Source organism: Emys orbicularis, chromosome 2, assembly GCF_028017835.1.
Source record: "Emys orbicularis isolate rEmyOrb1 chromosome 2, rEmyOrb1.hap1, whole genome shotgun sequence".
Lineage (NCBI taxonomy): Eukaryota > Metazoa > Chordata > Testudines > Emydidae > Emys > Emys orbicularis.
In genome coordinates, this window is record NC_088684.1 from 103,054,501 (window position 1) to 103,079,579 (window position 25,079).

General features: G+C 42.0%; 1 protein-coding gene across 1 annotated transcript in view; it reads right to left on the reverse strand.

Moving 5' to 3' along the window:
- Window positions 1–25,079, reverse strand: part of MBP (myelin basic protein) — a 189,264-nt gene that overhangs the window by 133,279 nt on the left and 30,906 nt on the right. Inside the window, exon 2 of the mRNA XM_065399192.1 lies at window positions 20,421–20,496. Within this exon, the coding sequence (XP_065255264.1) occupies window positions 20,421–20,471 (51 nt within the window). The 5' untranslated portion in view covers window positions 20,472–20,496. The remainder of the gene's footprint in view (window positions 1–20,420; window positions 20,497–25,079) is intronic.

Below are 25,079 nucleotides of genomic sequence, written 5' to 3' on the forward strand. Positions count from 1 at the left end.
TGTCGTTGCTTTGTTCCACCACCACCTCTTCCCCTAGTGGATTTCTGCCAACGGGGCCCTCTAGCAGAACAAACCCCAGGTTGAATTTGGCACTACATTTATTTATATTTAGTTAGATTTATTTAAAATTCATCCATGGTCAACATTTTAATAAAAATTGCATACAAAAAATGTCAGTATTGCTGATACGTGCAGAGGATTCAGTTACAATTGCCAAAGCTGTAATATTTAATACAGTGGCTCTCCACCTTGCCAGACTACTGTACCCCTTTCAGGAGTCTGATTTGTCTTGCATACCCCAAGCTTCACCTCACAAAATCTATTTGCTTACAAAATCAAACAAACATACCAGAGTGTCACAGCACACTATTACTGAAAAATTGCTTACTTTGTCATTTTTACCATATCATTATAAAATAAATTAATTGGAATATAAATATTGTACTTACATTTCAATGGATAGTATATAGAGCAGTATAAACGAGCCATTGTCTGTATGAAATTTTAGTTTGTACTGACTTGGCTAGTGCTTTTAATGTACCCTGTTGTAAATCTAGCCAAACATCATGATGAGTTGATGTACCCCCTGGAAGACCGCTACGTATCCCCAGGGGTACATATACCCCTGGTTGAGAACCACAGATTTAATATACCAAAAACTCTTAGGCTGCAATTGTACCATGCTGCTAGTAATGCTGTAATGATTCAAAATTACCTAGGTCAGGTCACTAAGCCTGCTCTCATTACACCTAGGCAGCACCTGATTCTTCCTTTCAAAGGGGGGGGGGAAAATCAACTGTGAGCCATTTCAAGGTTTTAAATTAGCTGCATTAGCCTCTAATCAAGAGAACTGCAAAACCTTACGGTTGCTGTCTTTCCCCAAGCAACAGGTATCCAAGCAGCAAAACTGAGAACCAAGCAAGAGGCTTGGTTTAGGCTTGACTCAGTGACTGTGCCAATTACCTAGACAGATGGACCTCTGGAGGAAGAAACCAGCTCTGTTCCTCCTTACCACCCCCAGACCCCAGTTACTAGCCTAAGTGGTTAAAAGAGCTACGCAGGGATAGAATTGGGCAACATTCTCCATTATGCTGAAGCTAGTGCTGGAGGTGGGCAATGAACCCATGCCAACTGACCCAAACTACAGTGGCTATCAAGAGTGGAGCTGAGCCCTCAATTCATCATGTCCAGCTCCTCCCCTTCACATGCAGCAGCAAAATGAGCTAAAAGACAGCTCTTCCCATGGGATGTGCAGGAAAACCTTCTAGGATGCTGTAGAAGCCATCAAACAGTAGGAGACAGTATAGAGCATGTATCATGGAGGGTGAAGAAAAGGTGAAATGTGGAAAGAGAAGAGAAAAAAGGGGAAAGCAAGCAAGTAACAGAAAGGGAGAAGAAATACAGCACAGCAGGACAGAAAATGGAGGGGGGAGAGAGGAGAACATAGTCAGAAGGGATACAAAGAAATTCAAGTATAGTTAGATTAGAGGGCCTCTTTCCTCTAAAAATATTCTCAGATGGGTACAGAGGATGGAGCCAAAGAGAAGAAGGGGGAAAACGTGGATTATTTAATTTTGGAGCAGAAATTCTCTCTCTGTTCAGTTTAGCTACCAATCTACTTAATTACACTGGTCTACACTTTTTGAGAAGTCGTCTGCTTCAGAGATAAAATGTGCTATTTATTATGTATTTTGATGTGCTGAATTCAAATATGACAATTAAAACAACTGATTGGCTACTGTTTCTAAGATATTTAAGTTTTTACATTTTATGTCTATGTATATTGTGTAGATAGTAGAGTTTTAATCATAAATTGTAAACCAAGGTCTTTTCATGTGTTGATGGTTGCTTTACATGATACTATTTCACCTGTCCTGTTTATGTAACACTTTAAAAATCAGCAAAAGGGTTATATAAATAAAATTTATTATGAAACAAAAGGCAAAAAACTATTATGTACATAGTTTAGGCCTATTCGGGGTCTACTCGGTGCTTCTTGGCTTGTCTCTTGTATTCATTAAATGGAGCATCTCTTGTCACTGTCAAGCAATAGTCTGCAAGCATTGATGGGCTCCATTTGCCCTGATAGCGTTTCTCCATTGTTGCAATGTCCTGGTGAAATCGCTCGCCGTGCTCGTCGCTCACTGCTCCGCAGTTCGGTGGAAAAAAATCTAGATGAGAGTGCAAAAAATGGATCTTTAGTGACATGTTGCAACCAAGGCTTTTGTATGCCTTGAGGAGGTTTTCCACCACCAACCTGTAGTTGTCTGCCTTGTTGTTTCCGAGAAAATTTATTGCCACTAACTGGAAGGCTTTCCATGGCGTCTTTTCCTTGCCACGCAGTGCATGGTCAAATGCATCATCTCGAAGAAGTTCACGAAGCTGAGGACCAACAAAGACACCTTCCTTTATCTTAGCTTCACTTAACCTTGGAAATTTTCCACGGAGGTACTTGAAAGCTGCTTGTGTTTTGTCAATGGCCTTGACAAAGTTCTTCATCAGACCCAGCTTGATGTGTAAGGGTGGTAACAAAATCTTCCTTGATTCAACAAGTGGTGGATGCTGAACACTTTTCCTCCCAGGCTCCAATGACTGTCGGAGTGGCCAATCTTTCTTGATGTAATGGGAATCTCTTGCACGACTATCCCATTCGCAGAGAAAACAGCAGTACTTTGTGTATCCAGTCTGCAGACCAAGCAAGAGAGCAACAACCTTCAAATCGCCACAAAGCTGCCACTGATGTTGGTCATAGTATATGCACTTCAAAAGTTGTTTCATGTTGTCATAGGTTTCCTTCATATGGACTGCATGACCAACTGGAATTGATGGCAAAACATTGCCATTATGCAGTAAAACAGCTTTAAGACTCGTCTTCGATGAATCGATGAACAGTCTCCACTCATCTGGATCGTGAACGATGTTGAGGGCTGCCATCACACCATCGATGTTGTTGCAGGCTACAAGATCACCTTCCATGAAGAAGAATGGGACAAGATCCTTTTGACGGTCACGGAACGTGGAAACCCTAACATCACCTGCCAGGAGATTCCACTGCTGTAGTCTGGAGCCCAACAGCTCTGCCTTACTCTTGGGTAGTTCCAAATCCCTGACAAGGTCATTCAGTTCACCTTGTGTTATGAGGTGTGGTTCAGAGGAGGAGGATGGGAGAAAATGTGGGTCCTGTGACATTGATGGTTCAGGACCAGAAGTTTCATCCTCTTCCTCTTCCTCGTCTGACTCAAGTGAGAATGATTCTGGTGCATCAGGAACCGGCAGTCCTTCTCCGTGGGGTACTGGGCGTATAGCTGATGGAATGTTTGGATAATGCACAGTCCACTTTTTCTTCTTTGACACACCTTTCCCAACTGGAGGCACTATGCAGAAGTAACAATTGCTGGTATGATCTGTTGGCTCTCTCCAAATCATTGGCACTGCAAAAGGCATAGATTTCCTTTTCCTGTTCAACCACTGGCGAAGATTTATTGCACAAGTGTTGCAGCATATGTGTGGGGCCCACCTCTTGTCCTGATCTCCAATTTTGCAGCCAAAATAAAGGTGATAAGCGCAGTATAACCACTATGGTTAAGAAAGCCTCTGTGATGCAAAAGTCACTTCACCACAAACATAGCAGAAGTTATCTGCACTGTTCACACAAGTACGAGGCATCTCTGCTCACTTTGGCTAAACAGAAATGTGTCCCTTTGCAAAATCAAACACAGACAAATAAGAGAGCACGACACTGTATGATTTCTAGAGCTGATATAGGGCAATTTGTTCAGCAGAGTGATGGAAGCTTCGTTATGATTGCATCATCCATGACTTCTAGGAATAACATGATGCAATTCATATCATGTATGACGCAATACCAGCTTCAGAGTGCATCATTCATTGTTTTGCCTAAAAAGCAAGTACTGTCCAAACCCAGTCATAGATTTATTCATAGATCCAGTCAAAGATGTATTTTAGTCATTTCTGGTTTAAATTGAAATCCCTTCCCTTTATAACTCACTTATCCTCCGCCATTCCCAAGTCAAGGGTCGTATATACTGACCCAATAGCATATCTTGAAAACTAGAGCCAATCAACAATTTTAAGCATCATTTTCGTTCTCAGTGACCCAGAATTAGTAAAGTTTGACTACATTTATTTCAGAAGCATTTTGGCTGTAGAGCAGTGTTATCACTAGTAAGCAGACAGGTATCTGAAAGAACCTGAAACATCGCCTCTTTTTAAACATTAGAACCATCCCCCTTTTGGAAGGGTGTGAGAGGAAGAAGTCCCTCAAAGACAAAAATGAAATGAAAAGCCTGGATAAAAAACAAACTTTGCCAAGGCAAGTGAATCTACAGAAATACCCTGTGACTGACCGAAACCCACGTTAAAAGTCACAGGGTCCAGATCTTCAGCTGGTACACAGTTCCACTGCAGTTCTGGTTGACTGTGCTGATTTACACCCACTGAGGGTCCAGCCCAGAGAGAGTAAAAATCAATGTGTTTTATCTGTGTGCAGACCTGATTCCTGAAAGAGTGAAAAATCAGCACAAGATCATTTTGCCATGCACTGCAGGACACGTTATTTCTTCAATTTCAGTGGAAATATCAGCCATATTCTGCTTCATTATCTAAGGCTTTTTGACCTAAAATCATAGGACTGGAAGGGACCTCGAGAAGTCATCTAGTCCAGGCCCCTGCACTCAAGGCAGAAGACAGTGTTATCTGGAGCATTCCTGACAGGTGTTTGTCTAACCTGCTCTTAAAAACCTCCAATGATAGAGGTTCCACAACCTCCCTAGGCAATTTATTCCAGTGCTTAACCATTCTGACAGTTAGGAAGTTTTTCCTAATGTCCAACCTCAACCTCCCTTGCTGCAATTTAAGCCCATTGCTTCTTGTCCTATCCTCAGAGGTTAAGAACGATTTTTCTCCCTTCTCCTTGTAACAACCTTTTATGTACTTGAAAACGGTAATCATGTCCCCTCTCAGTCTTCTCTTTTCCAGACTAAACAAACCCAATTTTTTTCAATCTTCCCTCATAGGTCACGTTTTCTAGACCTTTAATCATTTTTGTTGCTCTTCTCTGGACTTACTCCAATTTGTCCACATCTTTCCTGAAATGTGATGCCCAGAACTGGACACAATACTCCAGTTGAGGCCTAATCAGCGTGGAGTAGAGCGGAAGAATTACTTTTCGTGTCTTGCTTACAATACTCCTGCTAATACATCCCAGAATGATGTTCGCTTTTTTTTCCAACACTGTTATGTTGTTGACTCATATTTAGCTTATGGTCCACTATGACCCCCCAGATCCCTTTCCGCAGTACTCCTTCCTAGGCAGTCATTTCCAAATTTTTATGTGTGCAACTGATTGTTCCTTCCTAAACGGAGTACTTTGCTTTTATCCTTGTTGAATTTCATCCTATATACTTCAGACCATTTCTCCAGTTTGTCCAGATCATTTTGAATTTTAATCCTATTCTCCAAAGCACTTGCAACCCCTCCCAGCTCGGTATTTTCCACAAACTTTATAAGTGTACTCTCTATACCATTATCTAAATCATTGATGAAGATATTTAACAGAACCGGACCCAGAACTGATCCCTGCGGGATCCCACTCGTTATGCCCTTCCAGCATGACTGTGAACCACTGATAACTACTCTCTGGGAACGGTTTTCCAACCAGTTTTGCAGCCACCTTATAGTAGCTCCATCGAGGTTGCATTTCCCTATGACATACAGCTCCTCAAAGAACATCAACCCTCCTAAACACATTAGATTTGATGTGTTATGGGTGTGGAGTTAATATAAAAATCCGTTCTACACTCTGCATCTCATCTACCATGGAGTGCCAAGCACTTCCCTCTCACAGTAAATCTATTTAATTAGATGTAAACACACTTCCTCCACTCTCTCAGATGCCAGCCAAGAATCCCACAGTTGATTCCCTCTCAGCTACCAGCTCTCATAAAAATAAATAAGTTACACTGAAGACACAGCGCTAATTAGTTATGTATTTAATTAAGAATCAGGATTTTCTGAAGAACACCATGAGGCCAAATTCATTCCTAGTGTAAATAGACAGAGTAACTGTAAGGAAGCATTTGGCCTAAGTATCCAGTCAAACACCAGGATAGATGGTAAGACTCGCCAGGGAGTGAGGCTACTTCCAATCATAAAAAACATGGATCCTGGGGGGGGGGAGGGGGGAGCAGGGGATCTGCAGAGAAACTGTGCCTGTGCACTAGCTTTGGGGTACTCTGTCCTTCCACACACACCCATCAGGCTCCCAGGCTGCATGACTACAAAAGGTTGACCAAGGCAGCCCCCAGCCAGCAGTTCCCCGAGGTTCCCCTTTTAGTGGAGCTTTCAGCACAGTAGTGGCTCTGTAAAAATATCGACGCAGCCTGAAATTGCAGACCCATCTCTCAGGGTAACTGTGGAGGGGACCAGAAGAGAAACAAAGGGGCAGCTGGGGGGAAGTGGGGAGGGCAGTTAAAGAATATCTTCCCAGCAGAGCTCCAAATTCCACAAAACCAGGGCTCTGGAGCTTATGTGCTCAGCAGGGTAGACACCTATTGGAACTTTTCATTTTCCTTGGGGCCTAGAGGAATGGGGTTTCCCTTTCTGCACACCTCCTAAGGTGTATAGCTGTAGAGATGATCTCCTGAAGACCTTAAATGGATTAAGATTGTCTAGCAGGAGCTCCTACTTCAAGTACCTAAAGCAGTGCATGTCTCTGAACTGAAATGAAAAACGTAGAACTGTGAATCACAATAATTCCTATGTCTATTACAGGTGGAAAAACAAAAACAAAAAAACCTGCCAAAGACTATTGGTCCTCAATCAGTGGTCAAAGAATACACACAAATTAAAAAAAAAAAAAAAAAAAAAAAAAAAAAAAAGTGTTAACCTTCTCAGTGACAGCACAACAGCACTGCTCTTAACAGTGAAACTTACTCCTGTGCAGAGGGCCAGCATAAAGGCCTTTGTAACATTTAAACTTTCAAAATTCAGCTTACGTGGAAGATAGGCCTTGTGCTGGTCCTCTACAGAGGGGCAAGTTTCACCCAAAATTCAGATCTTACAAGCGTTTATCATCAAAAGCTGGTTAATATCCACCATGCAAATCAGACATTCAACTTCTGTTTTTTTAAAAGCAGAACTGTTTCCATTTATTATAAAAACTTTGGCTTTCTATGGTTTTGTTTTGGAAAGTTAATTTGTAATAACATCTGAAGCTGTATTTATAGTGCATGTGTTTTCCTTTTGCAGTTCTAAGGCTTGGCTACACATCTGGTGTGAATTTCAACAACAGGGAAGATCAGTTAGTAATGCACAGGTAGTCTGTGTTTCAGAGATATCTAGAGACCGTTTTGCAAAGCATGTAGCTAATCAACTGTTTTTATTTGAAACTTCCTTTGATGCACCTGATGAAGAGGATTCTGGGACACATCTGAACTTCTGATGAGCCAGCTGGTGTGGCTCAGCAGGAAACAACAAAGTCAATAATCTGGAGCCAAAGGAGTAACATGGTAGCAGCTGGCACCTTCAAGAAAGAATTCCATGACTCTTTGCCTGCAGTTAGTTTATGGCTACTATTGGTTGGATAACGGATCAACATTTTTTTTATTTCTCTTGATCAGCTAGTTACATACTGCCAACCTGTTTTAGAGCACATGGCTCTGACTTGGCTGATTAGATTGGGGTTAACTCACCAAGATTGTGATATATGTAAATGAAAGTTACTAAACCTGAACCAACAGACCATAAATTCAATAAACGAGCAGATAAAGATGTGAAAGGCCCAGGAGAAATAAGAATTTACAGAGTGCAAGAGGGTGCACCACACAGGTATCTGTAAGATATGAGGCAAGAGAAACATCAAACTATTGTGATGACATGAAACCTAAATGTTGGTGGATTGTCTGGGGAGAGTCCGAGATTCTCTGGATCTTCATATATCACACTATTAATAAAGGAGTATTTTAATAGCTTGGGCAGCAACCTATCATGGCAGGATTGGGTACATAGAAAGTTTTGGCAACTGGGAATAGCCTGCTTAAGGTTCATGCCCCTGTGAAAGGTGGGAGGAGGTTGGTTTGGGTAGAACATTTTCACAAAGAGAAATACCCTCCTTAGAGATGCAACTTTCCCTCTCATTTCTCCTGCAGTGGTTCCTGCCTCTCCCTTAACCATGACAACAAGCTCAGCTATACAAACTACCCGTCAGCAAGTTGCCTCCACATTGTTCTCCGGGTATGTAACTATGTTTTTGCTTATGAGGCACCATCCAAGATACCCCATAAGCCAAAATGTGATGTTGCATTCTAAATGCCACAGGAAGAAGGCCACAAAGAGGAAGCTGAGGCATTTGGGCTCAGCCCAGAGGCAGCTGGTTTTAGCAGGAAATGGGTGTACAGACACAAGCTGATGCGGGTGATCGTGAGAAGAGCTAGCAGGCAGGTAAAGGGGAAGGAAGGAAGAGTGGGAGAGAAGAAGTGGGAGAGGGTGACAGACATCTAGTAGGTCAATTATGACAAAAGCAAGAGATCACAACTTTCATTATAACTAGCTGGGACAGTCCCTTTAAACTGTGACATTTCTGGTAAATCAGGATATCTGTTCATCTAAAAGATTATCACCATGAGTGATGTGTAGATCTTAGGACCTGCCCAACACGGAGCCCAATTTTGCAATCCATACTCACACTGGGTAATACTGTGAATAATCCCAATTAACTGAGCAGGGCTACGGAATCAAGCCTATTTAAATAAGGACAGCTAAAGGCCCTATCTTGTTCCCCTAGAAGTAAATAACAAAATCCTCGCTGGAGGAAGATCAAGCCCTAGACCTTTGAATTTTATTAAACCATTAGCGTCATCTGTATTTTACTTCTCTAATATCAAGAGAATGGGTTTGTACCACCAGCTCTTGTAAAATCCCTATTAGCTCACAGTGGCTTTTAGATCACACATGCACACAGCTTGATTTTGATTTCCTGGTGGAGTAAATTGGGGATAACGCCATTAAAGTTAGTTAAGTTTACATTGGTAACTTCATTAAGTTAATAAACTTCAGTAATCAGGCTCATAGAGTACATTTTGTCATTTAAATCATCTGTTTTTATTTCTGCCGAAAATGTGTGTACAGTAGTAGTTATAGTAGTCCTGCAGAAAAGAAGTCAAGATAGAGGACCATAATTATGGTCAGAAAAAGTCACTGTTAAAGTGACAGTAGTTGCAGGGGGGCTCTATTTATTCTCAAGTTACCTCACATAAGTGAATATTGAATCAATAAGGCAACTCTGAAGATGCAATGCTCCTTGAATAAATTTACTTCACTGTTATAAACAATTTAAGAAACATAGTAACTGGTAAACACAGTGACCCCTAGACACTACAGATATGTCTACTCTGCAGCTGGGAGGTGTGATTCCCAGTACAGTAAGACAATTTTGCACTAGCTCTGCTCGAGCTAGAACTCTAAAAACAACAGTGTGGACGTTGCGGCACTGACAGCAAATCAAGCTAGCCACCTGAACTCTGACAGGCTTGGACTCAGGCAGTTAGCCCAAGTCACTGTCCTCATGGCAACATCCACACTGCTAGATTTAGCTCACTAACTGGAGCAGAGCTAGCACAAGTCTGTCTACCCGCACTGGGAATCACACCTTGTTGCTGCAGCACAGATATACCCTTAGGTTTTATTTTATGGAAGTTCTCCAGCCCGTGTTATGCAGGAGGTTAGACTAAGGCTAGGTCTACATTACCCGCCTGAATCAGCGGGTAGAAATCGATCTCTTGGGGATCGACTTATCGCGTCTCGTCAGGACACGACAATCGATCCCCGAATCGACGCGCTTACTCCACCAGCGGAGGTGGGAGTAAGCGCCGTCGACTGGGAGCCGCGGCAGTCGATTTTGCCGCCGTCCTCACAACAGGGTAAGTCGGATCTGATACGTCGAATTCAGCTACGCTATTCACGTAGCTGAATTTGCGTATCTTAAATCGACCCCCCCCTGTAGTGTAGATGTAGCCTAAGAGTGATCACATTGGTCCTCTGGCCTTAAAACAGGGGTGAGCAAACTATGGCTCGTGGGCCAGATCCGGCCTGCCAGCTGTTTTAATCTGGCCCTCGAGCCCCCGCTGGGGAGCAGTGTATGGGGCTTGCCCCGCTCCGGCGCTCCAGCAGGGGAGCAGAGTCGGGGGCTGCTCCCGGAAGCAGCAGCATGGCCCCGCTCTGGCTCCTACACGTAGAGGGAGCCAGGGGGCTCCACTCTGCATGCTGCCTCCGCCCCAAGCAATGCCCTCTGCAGCTCCCGTTGGCCGGGAATCACAGCCAATGGGAGCTGCAGGGGCGGCGCCTGCCGACGGGACGGCGTGCAGAGCCAGGGAAGGGACATGCCGCTGCTTCTGGGAGCCACTTGAGGCAAGTGCCACCCAGAGCCTGCACCCCTGAACCTCTACCCCAGCCCCACCATCCTGCCCCCCAAACCTCTCATCCCCAGAGCCCATGCTCCCAGACGGAGCCCTCACCCCCCACGCCCCAAACCCCTGCCCCAGCACTGATCCCCCTCCTGCCCTCCAAACCCCTCGATCCCAGCCCAGAACAGCCTCCTGCACCCCAAACTCCTCATCCTCACTGCAGAGCCCACACCCCCAGCCGGAACCCTCACCCCCCTCCGCACCCCACTCTCCCACCCCAGAGCCCCCCCACCACACCCTGAACTCATTTCTGGCCCCACCCCAGAGCCTGCACCCCCAACCAGAGCCCTCACCCTGCCCCTCGCATTCCAACCCCAATTTTGGGTGCATTCATGGCCCGTCATACAATTTCTATTCCCAGATGTGGCCCTCGGGCCAAAAAGTTTGCCCACCTTACCTTATAGGCACAATAGATTACATATATATCTCAAAAAGGTGGGTAAATATTAACCATATTTGCACAGATAGAGAACAGGGAGGCACACAGAAGTTAAAGCCCAAATTTTTCAGAGTGGCTGCTGATTCCGGATTTCTCAGTTTTTGGATACCCAGCCTGAGACACCCTGAGTTTGCTTTTCAGGCATTCTGAGCAGCAGGAGCTCCTACAGTAGTGAGGGGTGCTGATTGCTTCTGAAGTTATGATTCAAGAGGTTTCAAATGGGCACCCAAAAATTGAGGCACTCAAAAGTAGTGTCCACTTTTTGACCTAAATGACTTACCTAACATCATATACTGAGTCAGTGGCAGAACTGAGAGTAAATCTCAAGACTGCCTCCCAATCCTCTCCACTGGCCTACACTGAGATGTACTGAAGATAACCTAGAATATTGTGCTTTAAACACGCAACCTCCTTCTGCAAAAGCTTTTTCAATTAATACCAACTAAATTTGTTTCCATCACCTTACAGTAGAGGGAAGGGAAAACCCACATTCTGTTTAACAACAAGTAAAATATCAAAACACATTTTTCAACAGCTTAAAGTGGAAAAGACACGCTCATAAATGAAGGCATAGTTTTTAGAACTGAAACAAACCTGTTTTCAGATCTGCAATGGCAGATAAAATCAATCTACTGAGTACACAAAGAATACTAATTACATAAAGAAACCCTTCTTTGGCCAAACTTAAACATCAGTCTTTAAAGCGTGCCTATGGTTAGGAAAAAGTTACAGTGCGTGCAGGCGTCTCTATATTTATTCCCTTGCACTGACTTCCATGCCATATTTGCTGAATTTACAAGTTAAAACATTTTTTCCTAGCTATGGCCATACTGTAAGCCCAGAAGTTAGAAGAGGCTGAGATTTTTACAGTGGTGCATAATGCAGAATCTAGCTAAACGTTAGTTACGTTGACTCAGCTCTCCTAATGGTAATATCTCAGAAATTCAAGCAGGTTTAGTGCAGAGGAGACAGAAATAATGTGTCCCAAATTCTTCTTCTCCCCACCCCAGTATGGGTGCATGAAAGGCAGAAGAAACAGAAAGTTCCACTGTAGGGGGGGAGGGTCAGGGCAAACTGCAGAGCCCCTGTACAGAGGGGATCTATACAAAGAGAATGGTTCTAGAGACATAGATACACCAGTCAACCTTGCACCTGGTGGAGGATGGCACTGGTCATAGAACAGTTGTGCTCCACGTTGTGGGATGAGGTGAATATTCTCTCTCACTCTGGCTGCAAATAACCCCTGTGCAAAGCCTGCTCACTTGGGATTCACACTGAGAATTTGTAACATTTGTACTAGTTACATAAATAGATACTAGTTTAAGAAGGGAGTAATGAAGCACTAGTTTTACAATTTTAAAAACTACATTCTAAAATTAACAACTATATATGGGAAAATTCCTGCTCGTCACTGACTTAGCTCACTCCGTTTCACATAAGGTATTGCAACACATTCCAACAGGTGACATAGCATGTTGATCGGAGAACCACTAGAGCAGGGGTTCCCAAACTTGGTTCGCAGCTTGTTCAGGGTAAGCCCCTGGCGGGACGTGAGATGCTTTGTTTACCTGAGCATCCGCAGGTATGGCTGCTTGCAGCTCCCACTGGCTGGGAACGGCGAACCACGGCCACTGGGAGCTGCGAGCAGCCGTACCTGCGGACGCTCAGGTAAACAAAGTGTCTCGGGGCCCGCCAGGGGCTTACCCTAAACAAGCCGCAAACCAAGTTTGGGAACCCTTGCATTAGGGTGTTCAAGGTACATGGAAGTAATATGGGGAAGGACACAGATCCTTGCTTCTCACCCCCAGATCTGTTTCACACCATCTTTGCCATGCACACACCACTTCCTGCCTTGGCAAAGCTCACAAATATAAACATGGTACATTTCATTCATTATTTGCTTTTATTATTTTCCGGTGTGAAGTTACCAGAAAATGTGGCTCTGTGTAAACCCTCAATTCTTCCATATCCTTGCTGATTCAAGTGAAAATGTCATTATACCCTTGTTTGAAAAGGCATTCATCTGACTCCAAAGTGGGGGCATTTCAAAGCTAAAAGGAACTAGCAGAAAGCATTCTGCATTAGAGACACATAATGCCACAAGGGGAAGGTGCCGGACGCACCAACCCTTACAAGACTGAAGTGGGCACTTTCTTCTGCAGCTGGTCAGCTCTACAAACTGGGGAGGGGATGGGAGGACAAGGCAATGGCCCTGCCCCCTCCACACAAGGAACCACAAAGACTAACTATGGATGGTTTCTCCCCTTACTTTTACAACCCTGCATACTCAGCCACATCAGGTCCTAAGTGATTAACAGTGAATAGTTAGAGCTGGATGAAAAGAAATATGAAGGCTTCACAACAAATTTCATTTAAAAATTTTACCTTTTTTCCACTGAAATTCAAAATTGATGAAAAATTGTCAATACTGCACATTTTAGAATGCAGCCAACTCTATTAATAAATAAATAATAATAATAATAATAATAATAATAATGATGATGATGATGATGAACAGTAGACACTTAAATCCTGACTTTCTATCTGCTCCTCTCTCATATCAGGTTTCTTGCCCCCTGAAAGTTGTTGTGTGGAGCCACACTGACTTCAATGGGGTTCACATGAACAGAGCTCACTGGAAGATTGAGGCCTAAGATTGTACGTTCTTTGGGGAAGGGACCATATCTTTTATGGGTATATGTGAGCCACTTAGCATATTTATGGATACTTGACAAATAAATATATAATAATGATAATCCCTATCCAATCCAATGCTTGTAAAGTTTAATAAGCACTCAGGCCTCAGTTCAGCAAGGTAGTGAAACACTTGAATAGTCCTATTGACTTCAGAAGGGCTACTTGCACACTTTAAGTTAGGCATGTGCTTAAGTACCGTGCCAAACCAGGGCCTCGGAGTCAGATTTATCAAGAGAATAGGCACATCACTTTGAGTTAACTGCACAAGCACCCCGCTCAGCCTGAGTCTGCTCAGACCCTGGAAACAACTACTGCACAATGGACGTTCTCAGAGGCTTCATGCTGGCACCTAGCATAGTCACTTCTATGCTAATATGGTATCACCTGGTTAGTATTACAGTAGTTCCTGGTGTCCCCAGTCAAGACTGCTCTAGGCACTCCACCATGAATACATAATGGGACAGTTCATGCCCTGATGAACTTACAATCTAATTAGACAGGATAGATAAAAAGTGGAAAGGGAAACAGAGGCACAGAGAAGTGAAAGGACTTGCTCAAAGTCACATACCAGCTCAATGGTAGAACCAGAAGAGAATCTCAGGTTTCCTGAGTCCCAATTCGCTACCCTAGCCACACTAAACCTAAGCCCATATCACTGTAGGATATGTCTACACTGTATCTGGGAGCAAGCCTCCCAGCTCAGGTCCAAAGACTTGTGGTAACAGGGCTTGTGCTAGCGCACTAACAGCAGCAGTGGAACAGTTTGACACTGCTGCTCGGGCAGGCACCAGACTTCAGAGCCTGAGCCCCATTGTTGACACAGCTATTTTTGTCTTCCCCAAGTCTGGGCTGGGAACCTCACTCCCAGACACAGTGTAGACATACGCCCAGCTCACTCACTGGATAAGCCTGGGACTTTGTTTCCACCCCAAGAAAAGCATTTTTCCTCCACTCCCAATTGACTTTTCTTTTCAGAAAAACTTCTAAGCTGTGCACCCTGTGAGACACATTGGTGAAAAATGCCCATTAAATCTCAAAACAGACAACTTCCTCTACCCGCCTCTTTTACATTTTTTTAAATCCATTCTCTCCGCCTCCTGACTTATTTTTCTGTTATCTCATGCTTTCAAAGGAAAATACTCGTTTAAATGAGGGACATTTTAAATCACTACCTCTAATTACAAAAAAGAATACACCATTATATGCACCCCATTGCTGCACAGAACAGCAAAACCACAGGAAAAAACCACAGCCGTGCAGAACGGGGAAGGGACAAATATTGTTATAAACTTTCTCGGTCACAAACTTTCTATTTGTATTCTGAGTTGAAGAGTCAAATCTGCGCCCTGCTTGTTTTATGCATGGGAGTAGGACCTTTGATCTGTACTAGTACCCAAATCAAAAAGCCAAATACGTTCTTTATATGGACTGCTTTACCTTAAAAAAATTTTAAAACAACATTCCCAAAATGTTTTTAATCTCTTCTTCAAATACCTCTTGCACTAAAAAAAATAATAAATAAATACATCCTTTTTATTGATTTTACCACTTCCACAAAAATGTTATTTAACAGTAAGAAATAAAACTCAAAATCAAAATGCTGCTTCTGTTTTTCTGCAGGCTGCCACACTGTACTGCACACCAGGCGGAAACACCTGGTAAAACCACACAGCTGTTCTGGGTCTTAGGCAACTTTGAAGAGTGAGAAATGAGGTAAAAGAAATTATAGTGTGTTAATTCTTTCATTTGTACATCTGCAATGCTTATGAAATGGCTAGTACAGCTATAATATTGATCCAGTCATTTCCAAAGGTTTCATCTCTCCTCCTCAACTGCAGAGCTCTCCATTGAGTTCAATAGGAAGCAGGTGTGGGCTCAAACAAAGTACATGGCGTAAAGCTCCTAAAAACTGGTAAGATAAAGAGGGGAGAAGAAAAGGAGGCAATGGAAAATGAGTAGTGCTTCAGTAGTGGGAAGATCGATACTTAACTCAGTTAAAGAAGTTTAAACTTGAGTTATTTCTCTTTACACAGAGAAAACAGATAACTTCTTAGCATTTCTTGGAAATGTTTACCATCTAATCAAGTGAGACATTGGTGTGGAACACAATCTTTGAACAGAGATACACAGATAAGGCAGTCACAAGCAACATCTTTTGTTTCATAATTTACCTGTACGCTTTGACAGTTAACATGCAATTTAAGAAGTTACAAGGAACACATCATGGCCAAGCCTACATAGGGTGTAAATCCCGCTCCCAACTCCCTGCACAGCCTCTTCACCTCTCTGCCACAAGTGTGTGTGGGTTTGAGAAACAGGGGCTGTCCCGAAGTACTTCTCTTGATTGGTGCAAAATGGGCAGAAAGGAATGATGCACCAGCCAACATGGTTGAGCCATGGGACGGAGGAAGAAATTTGCTACGGGTATGGGACAGTAGCAAATTACTACCCCGGGAACACTTTCAGGGACCATTTTCCCTGTGGTGCTCCTAGAGCAGTGCTGCTATCTACCACAGGGTTAAAATATTTAAGTATAATCTAGCCATTAATGATTTTTTCAATAAGCTGCAGTATTTCATAAACCACTGCAAACAGTTCTCAAAAGAACATAGGATGAGGTCTTGCTCTCTGGTATGAATTAACATTTTATAAAATTTAATTTTAAAACCATGACTTAGAGGTCATTAAACTGTTGGTTGAGTACCTTTAAAAAAAAAAAAAAATAATAAACTGTTACATGTGTTTTAAATTTCTGCCTGTGAAAAATTAATGTACTGGAACAAACAAATTTCCCCCAAATTCTTAGGCAAAGCTAGAGGCTTGAAGCATCACCTGATTTATTTTGTCAAGGTTTCAAGGCTAACTTACTTTACCATGTATTCAGACAGTCTATCAAGAATATGAGAACGGCCAGGTGACGCGATACCTCCAGTTGTAGTTCAGCTATCAATCATGAGGAAACTGAAGTTAAGATAGAACTTTGCCTAATGTGCTAACAGGGGCCATGCGCTTTGAGGAGATGATGATGTGCTTAGTCTCTGGGGAAGCCAAAAGGAGTCATCAGTGGGAAGTTCAGCCAATGTTGTATTAAGAGTGGCTACTAGCAGTTATCGAGAAGGCGTTTGTTGTGGTTTGCAGCTGTACTAATGGCATCAACGCAAGGTGAACTATAACAACGGCTCAGAATTAAGACCGGTAAAAATTCAATAATCCAGACCAGTCTCCACTTCATCAGCATCTTGTTATTTTTCAGAGTCTTGGGTAAAATTCTGGCCAGTGAAGGAAAGCCCATTCTTTAAGACTCCCCAATGCTGAATATATTCACATAGAGATGGGCCAAGGTTTTTCAAAACTGGGTACCTACATCTTTATTTTGTTGCATAAAGAAAATGACATGATTTTGAAAAGCAGCAAGCACCCAGCAGCTCCCACTGAAGTAAAAGGAATGAAGAGAAATTGAATGATTTACTGTAATCTTACAAAAACTGTACAAGTGCAGGTGTCAGATAAGAGAACAACAAGAGAGATGAGGCAGTTACTGATTAGAGTAAATATACATATTGTTTAATTATAAAGTTTTATCCCACTTATACCAGATGTTTTCATATGCAGCTGGTAAGTCATATATAGGCGTGGAAGGGTTAGATTTTTATCAGTAAAAGTTGATTTCACTGTACGCATAAGCTGACGAAAAATATTTCCATTGATAAAAATCAAAATGTACAGACATGTAAAGTAAGAAAAACACTGCTTAAGAAAATGCAGTGATTTAGACACTTAAATTAGGCTTGTTATAAATGGACTAGTGAATGAATAGTAAAAACAGGTATGATTTCTTGATTTAAGAATATTTACTTAGTATATTTTGACATATGATGTTGACAATTTGTGTTTTAAACAGTTTATAAAGCTTTAAGTTCTTGAATCTCAATGTCTATTGAGAATGTCTGACCCGCATCCCATACTTTCCCCGCAAGTGTGAAAATTAAGACAAAAAAGTCTTAAAAAAAAACCAAAAACAAAAAAACCACCACACGCATAAAAATAAACATTGATGTTATTCACTGAAATTATTTTTAAAAAATGCAATTCTGCCAACCCTACTCATACAGTTCCTCTTATTATTTATGGATTGCACCTTTTACCATGGTGCACTTATAAGACAAAATTAAACTGCAACATTTTCAAGTTAATGTCAAAGTATGGGAAATTGTCTCCTGGGAATCTGCCTAATTGAAAGTCTTCTGGTCTGACCACAGCAGGGCCGGCTCCAGCATTTCTGCCGCCTCAAGCAAAAAAAAAAAAAAGCCGCGTTTGGCAGCGGCAGTTCAGTGGCAGGTCCTTCGCTCCTAGAAGGAGTGAGGGACCTGCCGCCCCCGAATTGCCGCAGGTACCGCCCCTCTCCCTTGGCCGCCCCAAGCACCTGCTTGTTAAGCTGGTACCTAGAGCCGGCCCTGGACCACAGTAGTTTGATGCAATCATCTTATGGCTCTATCCCCCTAGTTTCAGTCATTAGAAAATATCCAGATTCATTGAAAGTAAACAAAATCTAAGTGACTGCAGTCAAAAGCTATTACAAGAATGCAGGTAGCCACCCCAGAGTTAAAGTTTAAACATGGTTTCTCTTTAAACCCTCCCTATATATCAATACACAGAGTGAAATCATCTTGAAAATCAAAATGTCAGTTCAGAACCTAGAGTAGAGCGTGTGGTGCAAATTTGAGTTCATTTGCTGAAGGGGTTCAGATAGTGAGACACAGTTTCTTGTTGTATCATTCTTTTGGGCATGGGATATAATTAGCCTAAAGCTGCAAGAAATTAATTTTTGGAAATCCGTTAATGCATTGTTAGATTTTTTTTTTTAAATTGCGGTTGTGCAACTGCAAGGCAGGAGAAACAGTTCAGTATCTCTAGGTTTATCTCTGTCAACCAATAGCAACTGCTCTGCACTTCATTGTGGGATTGTAGGAAAGCGAGACTAGATTTAAAACTATGGTGCACAAAGGAAGAAAAAAAAAAAACACCACACAGATTTTTTGCTAACGAGGGGTATAGTCCTGTGATGTTTTCAGTTCCGATTGCCATGGAGCAGAGTTACAACAGTCTGGCTGCATTGCGTGCATAGCAGTACCTTAACCATGCATTTCCTGTTTTTTTGTAAGTCTCTGGCTTGTCGTTTCACGAATTGCTAACACTCTTTTCAGAGATGCATGGAGATATCTTAACTGAACATTTCTAGTTTTCTAATATTTGAATATGGGTTTTGAAATCCCACATTCCAAAAGGGTATCTGGGTATGGCAGGCAGAGGTCACTGCTGAACAGCAACAACTTTAAGGCCACCTTAACAAAAGGTTTTTTTGCAAGTAAATTTCAACACTCTGATTGTAACTACAAATACTCAGGAAGGAAAGGTAATCCATAAACTAAAGAGTTATAAGAAAGACAACATTCTAGTTGCTCATTCACCTTATGTCTTGTCTTCTTTCCTTATCAGCAGGCTCCACATATCTGCTTTTTAAAAAAAACTCAATGTGCAGCGTGCCTACATGAGTGGACTTCACCTAGCTAAATTAAGACAACATAATTTCTTAAAGGGTAAAATAAGCAGTAATCCATATTAACCTGATGCATCAACTACAATGGGGTCGAACACCTTGTTACTATTTGTATTAGAGTTGAACCTAAGGGCTACAGTCCCATTGTGCTAGGCACAGCATAAACACATCAACTATGGCTACATGTAAAGAAAGCAGCACAATCCCCTCTTGATGGTACTATTTTTCTATTTTCTCCCTCTTCCTTCCAGCATGATTACTTATTTTCTAACCACTTAGCCCTGTCTTCTAAAAGGACATATTGAAGGTCTGACCATCTCTTTACTACTTCCACTCTTATTTCTGGGGGCATATTGGTCATTTGTGCCATAACAATGTGAAATACCAGTACTCCTCCAAATAAAGCTGTACAGCTCACCTGTCCAATAGGTATGGTCATTTTCTGGAGAAAGTTTGTACAGTGGAGCCTTTCTGATGTCAAAATGAGTAATAGCAACTAACAAAAAGGAAACAACACTAATTTTTTTCCTAGATAAAATCATTTCTGTGCATTCCCTTTTTTCTCAGTCAAATTTAGAACACAACAAAAAAGCACCATGAGAAAGCAAAAAGCTTTTGACTACCCCTCTCTGGAAAATAACCAGCATCAACAAACTCTGTAGAGCTTCTTAATTGTGTGGCCAACACTCCCGATTTTATTGGGTCACAGTATTAGGTGTTTTTCTTAAAGTCCTAGCTCCTAGTGATGTGATTAGGAGAAAATCTCAGCTTTCATTACAATCTTTCATTTCTAATATACCCTTATTTATTATCAGTCTTTTATATAGTTCCCGTATTAAAGGTAAGATAGTTAAATCTAGTGACTTTGACAAAATGCTAGGTTAGCTAGGTTAACAAGTAACATTTTACTCAGCACATTGATACCTAACTATGTGCTGCATTTCTATTCTTTCAGGTCTCAGAGTCCATGCCCCACCATGACTAGCTAGCTTCAGATCCAGTGTGCATCCCAAGCATGCAGAATGCTAAGATATCACATCTATCATGAAATTCACCAAAGCAGAACCCCATTTTTCACTATATTACCTGGGGGCTTTTTTCCACTTTTAAGAAATTATATATATAATGATTATGATTATAAAATAATAGTAGTAACAATAAGCTTAGCAAGTGTATTGGCATTTCATCACATACACTTTTCTTGATATTATAGTCTTCCTCTTGTAATATTTTTTCCCCCTCTTACCTTAATAGGCTTCTCAGCGCTCTGATCTCGTTTTCCTACATGGTTCCCCATGGCAGGCCACTCAGCTCTTCAGAAACTAAAATAAAAACAAAAGAAAAACATATTTTTGAAAAACTAAACGTGGATTTCAAAAGAAATTTTGGAACTTTTAAACTGATTTCTTCTCACACCTACCAAACGGCCTTTCTTGTGCTACAGTTATCAGTGACACTGTATTTCTACAGTTCCAGGCTGGGATTTTCAAAGCAGCTTACATGAGTTAGATACCAAACCTTGACTGGAAAGCATGTCTTGATTGTAGAAGATATTCAGTAGGATTTTAACTCTTGTTAATTGCCATGTGTTAGCTAACATGAGGTAAGAACACAGTGATTTGAAATGGGCTTGAATGTTTTGAATGTCTTGAGTCTCTCAATGCTGAACTACTCATTGGAATTATTTTTGCTCAGGATTTCCATTTTTAGTGGAAAAGAAGAATTGCTGGAGAGGATAAAGATGCAAAAAAAGGGTGGCTGCTTTCAAGCCTTTCATTTCTGGAAGCATCTGAACCTTTGCAAAGATCTGAAGATTCTCAGGTCCTTTTGGACATCATAGGCCTGACTCTTTCCGCCAACAGAACCCAAGCTCCTTCCCTTGTGTTGAAGCCATAGTAACTCCCAATCTGTTGGGCATACTTGAGATGGCTGGTACAGTCCCCAAAATGAACCCTCAGTAAATCTTCCCAGCTACAGTTTAAGGACCAGATTGTTCAGCACACAGCAGCTCCCACTGTTGCACTTGTGAACATGGGGGATATGAACTGTAGCTTTCTCAATACTCGATGATTCAAATCTTTTATTTTTAATTTAACTTTCAGCTTCTAACTCATTATTTGCTTTGTTTATTCATTGTGTGCATTTGAACCTGAAAGCTTATCTTTCGCATAACAATATTTGTGGATCACAGGCCAATACCCAAAAAGACTAAGGGAAAATTAACTGTTTCTCCAAAATGTTCAGAGGCCACAACCAACCACAGAAGAATGTTTTTCTGTAAAACTGTTTAAAGGATTTTTAAATGAAAATCAGTAACTCAGACTTCAAGGTCAGATCGGACCATCATGAGCATCTAGTCCTGCACACTGTAGGCCACAGAACCTCACCCACCCTCCTGAAATAGACCCCTAACCTCTGGCTGAGTTACTGAAGTCTTCAAATCATGATTTAAAGACTTCAAGTTACAGAGAATCCACCATTTACACTAGTTTTAACCTGCAAGTGACCTGTGCCACATGCTGCAGAGCGAAGGTGAAAAACCCCCAGGGTCTCTGCCAGTCTGACCCAGGGGAAAATTCCTTCCCAACCTCAACTATAGTGATCAGTTAGACCTTGAGCACGTGGGCAAGACCCACCAGCCAGACACCTAGGAAAGAATTCTCAGTAGTAACTCAGAGCCTAGCATCCCATTGTGACGGGTTGGATCACAGAAACCCCCTTGGGAGCTGCCACCCAATGCGCCAAGACTACTTCTGCTCCTGTTTTCCCTGCCAGCTCAGGACTCCAGCACCCTGTCTTGCTGAGTCAGACACTCCTGTCTGGCTCCAACACAGACCAAGGGTCTGAATCACTTGTCCCAAAGCTGCAAGTTTACCCAAAAACAGCTCACAGGAGTGTGCTTGTCTTTAGCACTCAGATGCCCAACTCCCAATGGGGTCTAAACCCAGATAGATCCGTTTTACCCTGCATAAAGCTTATGCAAGGCAAACTCAAATTGTTCGCCCTCTATAACACTGATAGAGAGATATGCACAGCTGTTTGCTCCCCCAGGTATTAATACATACTCTGAGTAAATTACTAAATAAAAAGTGATTTTATTAAATACAGACAGTAGGATTTAAGTGGTTCAAAGTAGTAACAGACAGAACAAAGTAAGTCACCAAGTAAAGTAAAATAAAATGCGCAAATCTATGTCTAATCAAACTAAATACAGATAAGTTCCTCACCAGTTCCAGAATGCTCCCTTTTACAGGCTAATCTCCCTTTAGCCTGGGTCCAGCAATCTCTCACAACCCCTGTAGTCACTGTCTTTTGTTTCAGTTTCTTTCAAGTATCCTGGGGGGGTGGAGAGGCTCCTTCTTTAGCCAGCTGAAGACAAAATGGAGGGGCCTCCCCCAGGTTTAAATAGACTCTCTCTTGTGGGTGGAGACCTCCCTCCTCTGCAAAGTCCAGCTCCAAGATGGAGTTCTGGAGTCACCTGGGCAAGTCACATGTCCCTGCATGACTCAGTCTTTACAGGCTGAAGCCATTGTCCACATGGTATCTTGCATGTCTCCAGGAAGACTTCTTATGTGGATTGGAGCATTCCAAGATGCATTGTTCACCAAGTGTTTCCTGATCAGGTACTTAACCTGGCGAATTCCTTTCTAAAGAAGCTGACCAAATGCCTCCCAAAGCTTACTTAGAAACCAAGCAAGCATACAGCCCATATTCTTAACCTCAAGTAGAAAATGATACATATATATGTACAAATAGGATGAATAGATATAGTAGACCATAACCTTTACGGAGATATGTTACCTGGCACAGGCAGCACAAAACATATTCCAGTTATGTCATACATACATTTATAAGCACCCCCTCCCCATAAAGCCTTATGGGGTACACCGTCACACCCATCATTAGCCATTGGGGATTTTTGCTACTGGCAGTTGCTGATGGGCCACATGCCATTGTAGGCAGTCCCATCATACCATCCCCTCCATAAACTTATCGAGCTCAATCTTGAAGCCAGATAGGGTTTTTGTCCCCACTGCTCCCTTTGGAAGTCTCTTCCAGAATTTCACTCCTCTGATGGTTAGAAGCCTTCGTGTAATTTCAAGCCCAAACTTGTTGATGGCCAGTTTATATCCATTTGTTCTTGTAACTGCACTGGTGCTTAACTTAAATAACTCTTCTCCCTCCCTGGTATTTATCCCTCTAATGTATTTACAGAGAGCAATCACATCTCCCCTCAGCCTTCTTTTGGTCAGGCTAATTTAAACAAGCCAAGCTCTTTGAGTCTCCTCTCATAAAAATAGGTTTTCCATTCCTCAGATCATTCTAGTATCCCTTCTCTGCACCTGTTCCAGTTTGAATTAATCTTTCTTAAACATGGGAGACCAGAATTGCACATCGTACTATTATACAAGGCATTGGCAAGACTTCATCTGGAATACTAACACTTCCCTGTCTCTACTGGAAATACCTCACCCAATGCATCCTAGGAATACATTAGCCTTTTTCACAGTCACATCACATTGGTGGCTCATAGTCATCCTGTGATCAACCAATACAACTTCCATGTAATTAATTCCATATCATTTACTGTAGGAATGAAACAAAATTGCCTATGCATTCACTTAGCTGGAAACTGCTGAAAACCCATACCCATAGAACACAAACATTTTCCAATTACCAATCAAACCCTTAATATAAATTCTCTATGGAATTTTAGAATCAAGGCATTATTATTTTTCTAGCAGTATAGGGGATGAAGACAGTTGGATGTTAACAAGTACCTCCTATTGGTTGTCAGAGTGTGAGCTATGCAAGCATAGCTGAGAAGAAGAGAAAGAGATGTAGCCTCATTGCTTATAGTAGAAAGAATATTCGTATAACCATAGGATTAGAAGGGACCACAAGGGTCATGCAGTCTAACCCCCTGCCAAGATGCAGGATTTGTTGTCTCTAAACCATCCAAGACAAATTGCTCTCAAGCCTCCTTTTGAAAACCTCTAGTGAAGGCGCTTTCAAAATCTCCCGAAGCAGTCTGCTCCCTTGTCCTATTGTTCTTACAGTTAGGAAGTTTATCCTGAGATTTAATCTAAATCTGCTACGCTGTAGTTTGAACCCATTGCCTCTTGTCCTGCCCTCTGTGGCAACTTATCTCCATCTTTTTAATTGCAGTCTTTCAAGTATTTGAAGACCACTATCATATCTCCCCTCAATCTCCTCTTTTCCAAACTAAATATACCTAGTTCCTTCAGCTTTTGCTCATATAGCTTGCATTCCGTCCCTTTGATCATCTTTGTTGCTCGCCTCTGGATCCTTTCCAGTTTCTCTGCATCCTTTCTATAGATTGGTGACCAAAACTGGATACAATACTCTAGCTGAGGCCTAACCAAAGCCAAGTAGAGCAGTACTATCACCTCCCATGACTTGCATACTATGCCTCTGTTAGTGCAACCTAAAATTGCATTTGCTTCTTTTGCAACAGCATCGAACTGCTGACTCATGTCCTTCTCAGCTGTGCAGCTGCAAAGCCAGTTATCCCCTATTCTGTAATTGTGCATTTGGTTTTTCTTCCTTAAGTGTAGCACCTTCCATTTGTCTTTGTTGAATTTCATTTTGTTGTCTAAAGCCCAGTTCTCCAATCTATCAAAATCCCTCTGAATTTTAGCTATCCTACAAAGTGTTGGCAACCCCCATAGGTTGGGGTCATCTGCAAATTAAACACCGGACACAGAACACATCCCTGTGGAACTCCACTTGAGACCTCCCTCCAATCCAACATCATTCCATTAATAGTTACTCTTTGTTTGTTGTTGTTGTTGAACCAATTCTGTATCCACTTACTAGTAGTTCCATCGAGCCCACATTTCTCTGCAACTTACTTATCAGAATGTCATGTAGGGCTGTGTCA